General features: G+C 37.2%; 2 protein-coding genes across 2 annotated transcripts in view; one reads left to right on the forward strand and one right to left on the reverse strand.

The window, feature by feature from the left end:
- The window catches only part of LOTGIDRAFT_170821 (hypothetical protein), a gene marked incomplete at both ends in the record, with an annotated part of 18,447 nt that extends 16,596 nt beyond the window's left edge, over positions 1-1,851 (reverse strand). The window contains one exon of the mRNA XM_009046666.1: positions 1,828-1,851. Within this exon, the coding sequence (XP_009044914.1) occupies positions 1,828-1,851 (24 nt within the window). The remainder of the gene's footprint in view (positions 1-1,827) is intronic.
- A 2,758-nt stretch (positions 1,852-4,609) lies between these two features.
- On the forward strand, positions 4,610-5,923 carry LOTGIDRAFT_170822 (hypothetical protein; the record flags this gene model as incomplete). The annotated part of the gene is made up of 1 exon (XM_009046667.1): positions 4,610-5,923. The coding sequence occupies one exon, from the start codon at positions 4,610-4,612 to the stop codon at positions 5,921-5,923; it is 1,314 nt and encodes a 437-aa protein (XP_009044915.1).
- Between the last annotated feature and the right edge of the window lie 240 nt (positions 5,924-6,163).

Raw genomic sequence — 6,163 nt, forward strand, 5'->3', positions numbered from 1 at the left:
TTATTTACACGATAATTGCACAACCTCCGCATTAGGAAGGAAGGAATTGTCACTAGTTATAATGAATTGATATTAAAGATAAATACTAAGAGAAGTTAATTATACCACTGGGTATCCATACAACGTGTTTTTCTAGACTTATTTATAGATCAAACATTGTACACGAAAATAGATGACGCATTCTGCCGCCATTGCCGAGCTGGTTGCTCATGAAATATAGGTCACAGTGAAGGATTCATAAAGAAAATCGAAATAAACCAATTTTAATCATTTTGTACAATATCTGAGGAAACATCTAAGGCATAATAAAAAAATTCGTTTTTTTAACTATGACGAAATTCGGTGATGAATCCTTATATCCACGAAAATAGGTTACACTACTGACAAAATGCGATTTTGAAAGCACGGGGCACACAGTTATTGAGTTATGGTACACATTTTTAGTTTAAAGTTGGCATAAATATCCTTTAACTAACCACAACAACTTAATCTTTTGAAACAATAAAGCAATGTAATACAAAAAATATGCTGTGATTCGTCGAAATTCCCTACCATTTCACCTTACAGAGATGTATAATTGCGCAAGTATTCTATACCAACCGGAAGTTAAAAATTTTCGGTCGAGAAGGCAAATCGACAGATTTGGAGCAATCGACCCAGTTGCGTATCTAGAGTATGCATGAGAGATAAGAGGCGAAGGGACGGAGGAGCTGCTAAAATGAGAAGCGTCTCTCCGAATCGTGGCCGAAGGAACAGCTTAAAGTGCTGTGCATGCATATCTTAAAAGTTTGATAAGGAGCGTACTTACTATAACATGAACCGACCAGAAACAACCAGAAACGACCAATGAAAACGCGAAACGACCTGGAATCGAGCAGAAAAACGATCAGGAAACGACCTCAAACTATTTTGCAATGGATTCTAAAGGCTAGCGCACACGAGAGCTCCCAGCTGGGCAAAAATTTCAATCGTGTCTCCCAGCTCAGCTTGGAGCTTTCGTGTCCAGTCATATGAGAGCGAAGCTCTCTATAATGGTAACACATACATATACCTCAATTCGTTTCAGAAAATTTATGCCCCACGGGTAGTCAAAAAAAAAGTGAGAAAAAAGATGGCGGATCTGCTAGATCGCAGTCAATCGGAGTAGTTCGGAGTGAATATTCTGGAATTCTTTAATAAATTACGAACACAAAAAGGGACGTTTTGTACCAACTTAACAACCCTTACTTTTATTTTTATTGCAGGGCGTTCTTCGAACGTAGATCTTCGAACGCCCTGCTTTGTTTTCGTAACGATTATTTTTTTTTTCGTCAGCTAGGGAGCTTATTTCTCGGAACCAGAAATAGGTACGACAAAACAGACTTCATGAAGTTTTCTAACTCGTGGCTATTCACGTATTAAATGTAAAACAAAAATGTTCTGCGCAACCGGAAGTAAGATAGCAAAAAACCGGAAATGGACTGTAGAGGGCGTATTTATCGTTCGATTTTGCTCGGGTTTCCTTTATTATAATTCTTAGTACAAAGGACAAATGATAGCAGTTGCAAATATTCGATTTTCCAAAATTCGTTCGATACTTTTTTTGTCGAAATTAATCGAAAAATGCTATTTCAGTTGGTTTTTGACAGATCGATTTGAAATTTTTATGGCGTAGACCGTCGGTATGGGCAAATAATTCTGCATTGTCAAAAAATGTTTATCACTTCCGGTTTCGATATAAGTACTTCCGGTGGCATCACTTCCGGTGAAATTGAGTTATGTAAGAAATGACATATGCATAAGCTTAGTGTCACTAATACAAAGTGTTATAACTAAGAAAATTCGTACCGGAAGTAACATATAGGTCGCCATAATTGGTTTTCCTCAATATGCAAAACTTGCTATTTTGGAGATATTTATTATCCAATTTGAACAATTTTGGTGTCAAATGATAGAATTAACGTTTATCTAAAATTTGTTGAGGACAGAATTTTGATTTTCGGTTTAGCCTTTTTTGTACGACCGGATATTTTTTTTTCAAAGTTTGAAGGCGTATATCTGATGACCTTGACCTTTGGTGACCTTCATATTTACTATGATGATAATTTGTGACCTTGTCTATCTGATGACCTTTGACCTTTGGGGTCAGACAACTATTTTATAGGGGTTTAAAAATGGTCCATTTTGAACCTTTGCAGTGCTGTATCTCGTAGCCTAATAGTGATATAGCAATAAGTCTTTCGATTTCACAATGCAGAGATTCTGAGCTTTCCAGTGATATACAACATGTCTATGTAAAATTCTATTCGTTTAACATTGTGGTACCAAATTTAAGTTGGTTAATGAGATGTCAGTATAGATAAAATTCCTGAGTTTGACATGTCCGTTAAAATACCATTCTCACTTTTAGATATTTGCATTTAGAGATGCAGAAAAGTATTTACATCAATGTAATTGCAATAGACCAACTTCGTATTTTTCCTGGATATTCTATGCGTCATAAGGAATAAAATGACAGCTTTGACCTAATTTCCAAAGACTTTCTCTAGATATCTTATATAAAAGATTGCCTACAGACCTTTTATTCATAGAAGATTACTTTCACACATATGATTAGAAGACAAAGTAGTTTGCATAACATACAGATCGGGTTGAATTTCTTTTATTTAATTATTATTAATTATTGTTATTTTATCAATAACCTGCGCTCTCATTCAAGGCCATGCCTTCATTCATATTAGACGTCTAAAAATAACTAGATCACGTGACATTCTCACGTGACTTAAACAAAATGTCGGACGTCGACAACCCTTCGAATGATTCAGAATATGAAGAAATTTTACTTCTTTTGTTGTTGCGTCGTCGTCGACGAAGAATACTTGCAAGCTCTCGTAAGCTATTTATACGCCGATGGATTCAAAGACGCCAAGATCAACTTGTCTTCGATAATTGCTTCAGATACAAACTCGCATTCACCGATGGGCGCAGCCCATTTCTTTGTTTTTATCACGTGCTAGCGCATGCGCCCCCAGTTCAAAGTTGAAAGCTAAGAGCTTTCGAGTGCGCACACGGTAAGGTATTTTTCATTCGAAGAAAAAATTATCAAACACGACAGATAATTTCCTTAATGCCTCGAATGAAAAAAACCTTACGTAAACTCCGCGCACACGAGAGCTACAAGCTGAGCTGAGAGGCACGAATGAAATCGTGTGCGCTAGCCTTAAGCATGTTAATCAGGCCGAAAAATCATTTTCGAAATAATGAAAAATTAATGTGACCCCTTCTTGTTTTTAAATAACCTCATGTCAATTATTATTTTCCTGATTCTTCTTTTTATCGGAAGTGTAAGTTCGTTTTGAAGTTATTTAGGGGAATAGGACTGCGTTCGTAATCTTTGCTACCAGTATAATGTCGTTTAAGACGAAAATTAAGTATGTTGCCCTTTTATAAACTTAATGAATTAGAGTGTCCCTTTAAACTTAACGGAAACACAATATAACAATTTTGTTAAATTTGTTATACAATGTTATACATCAAGATGAATTGGGTGTGGGTTATGTGCGTTATATCACAGACGACAAAATACAATCAACTCGGAAAAATGAAAGACGCAGGTTAAAAAATCCAATTTTTTAAAGGCCTATGCTCACTCACCTTGTTATGCTGAATTTAATTTTGTCTCCTAAATGATGTATGTACTGCACAGCAACAATCTTTTTATTTAAATCAAAATTATTTATACAATGTTATACATCAGACTGAATTGGGTGTGGGTTATGTGCGTTATATCACAGTCAAAATGCACTCAGCTGGAAGACCAATCAGCTCAAAATTCAATGTTCTTATTTCCTAATTGCTATTTCCTAATTGCTAATGCCCATTTTCAATTTATAAATTCTTAATTCTTCATTTGTAGGCTTAACTGAACATTTTTTTTACAAAATTTAACATTTGTATACAAAATTTTACATTTGTTCGCCAATATCTAAATTATTAAAGTCTTTGAATGGCATTTAGCAATTGTGAGTACGATATATAGACACAGCTTTATGGAACAACAATCACTGGTTAAAGTTTTTTGCAACGTTTCGACGTGTATCTAAATTATTAGTTTAAGACAGCCCTACGTCTAGAAAAACCAACTTTTGTAGTACGAATTCAACATTTGTCTATTTAAAAATGTCATCTATATTAACCACATTTTCTGTAATAGCAATTGCATAACAGTAAATTTCTACTAATAATGTAACAAATTTCAACATACAAATCTAGCTCAACAAATGTGTAACTACAAATCTGCAAATAAAGATCCCCAGAAACAAATCTCCAAAAATATTTCGCCAAATACAAGTCTACAACTTTCTAAGAGCATCATTATGACGTTAGGCGGTGTTGTTGATCCTTAGCGATATCAATTTTATCAGCCAATCACGTGATTCGTGATTCCGTGAGATAGCATGTGCGCATGACAAGATCAGAGCTCGTGCAGACATCGATCAGGTCGGACGTGTTTCTTAACACCTCTCACTTTTTCTACCCGCCACTGTGCTTCAGTTCACTGCCTTGCGACTTAATAGTCCAAAGAGCCTCGTTCTTATTTGATTTACTCGACATCTTAACAGAGTCGAACATGGCGGATGCTATACTCCGCTTGGCGGAGGCAAATCAGGAAACTCCGAAACACAAGGGTTCCGAGTCCAATGTCATTATCAAAGATGACAATTTTAAAAAAGGTAAAAGCTCAGGCACTAAAGGAAAGGGTGCAAAAGCGGCCAAGACGGATATCGGCCAGCCTTCCACACCCGCATTAAGCAAAGGGTCTCACTCTCAGCCGATAACAAAATCATCTGCTTCTGGTACGGGAGATAACTCAGCCACAACCTTATGTAGTGAGTCGGATGATTTCAAAACGGCGATCCTCTCCGAAGTACGCTGTTTAGCCTCAACTATTGGTAACCTGAAAAACGATATGAAGAATTCCATTTCAAAGCTAGAGAGTCAAGTGAATGACTTTATCGACGGCGATGGAAAAGATAGTTATTATAACATTGATTACTTAAGCGATTCAGACATAGTCGAACCTTCTCAGGTCAAGGTCAGAGAACCGGATTTGGACCCAGGTGCTTCGCTGGCTGAAAATCTTTTTTCCGACGACGAGTCGGCAAATGTAGAAACAAGTGACAGGATTGAAGAATACGACGTGGTCTCAGACCTAAGATCCAACCTGACTAACGAAGAAGTCGGAGCAAAGGTTGACGATCATTTAGCAGACATAGTATTGAACTCGTTTACGTACAAAACTAAACAGGACATAGATTCCATCACAGAGAAAATTAAGAAGTATAAAAAACCGGCCAATTGTCCGTCTTTAAAAACACAGGAAATTAACAGGATTATGTGGGACATAGTCTCTTCAGACGTACGCACTGCTGACTGCAAACTACAAAGAGTTCAAACAGGCATCATCAAATCTGCCATCTGCATTACAGAATGCCTAGATGCTGTGATTAAAGAGAAACGGTCCATACCTTCTAATCTGGCCTCAATAATTACTCACAAATTGGGGGATGCCATAGCGCTTTCTGCCTATGCAACAAGAGAAACTATATTGAGAAGAAAATCCCAACTGCAGCCTCATCTTCCTGAAGAATATAAACCTCTATGCTCAGCAAACTCAGCAGTATCTTATGACGATTTATTTGGCGAAAATTTGACCAAGGCCATGCAGGATGCTTCCACGGCTAGTAAACTTAGCAGAAACACCAGGCGTAACCAAAGACTTAGGTATCAACCTTATCCATCACAAGGACCTACTTTTAACAGAGGCAGAAATTACTTCAGACGCCCAAGAGGTTCCTATGGAAATGAACGATATTTTTTGTCCAAAAGCCGACAGGGCAACAAACCTCCAGAAAAAAGAGGAGGGGGAAGGAGCAGCAAGTAGACACTGTGACAGTAAAGGATAATTCTTCACCTACGGTAGGTGAGTTCTTTTCTAATGCATCAAATAACATTCAAGACCTGAATCCTCCTATCACGACACCGATTCGACATGCAGGCATACTGAAAGAGCACATCAGAGCTTGGGAATCTATAACACGTGATCCATTTATTCTTAATACTATTCGAGGCCTAGACATAGAAGTCAATTCCTTTCCTACTCAGGCATCCGAACCAAATCAAA

This window comes from Lottia gigantea (genome assembly GCF_000327385.1).
Source record: "Lottia gigantea unplaced genomic scaffold LOTGIsca_104, whole genome shotgun sequence".
Classification (NCBI taxonomy): Eukaryota; Metazoa; Mollusca; class Gastropoda; family Lottiidae; genus Lottia; species Lottia gigantea.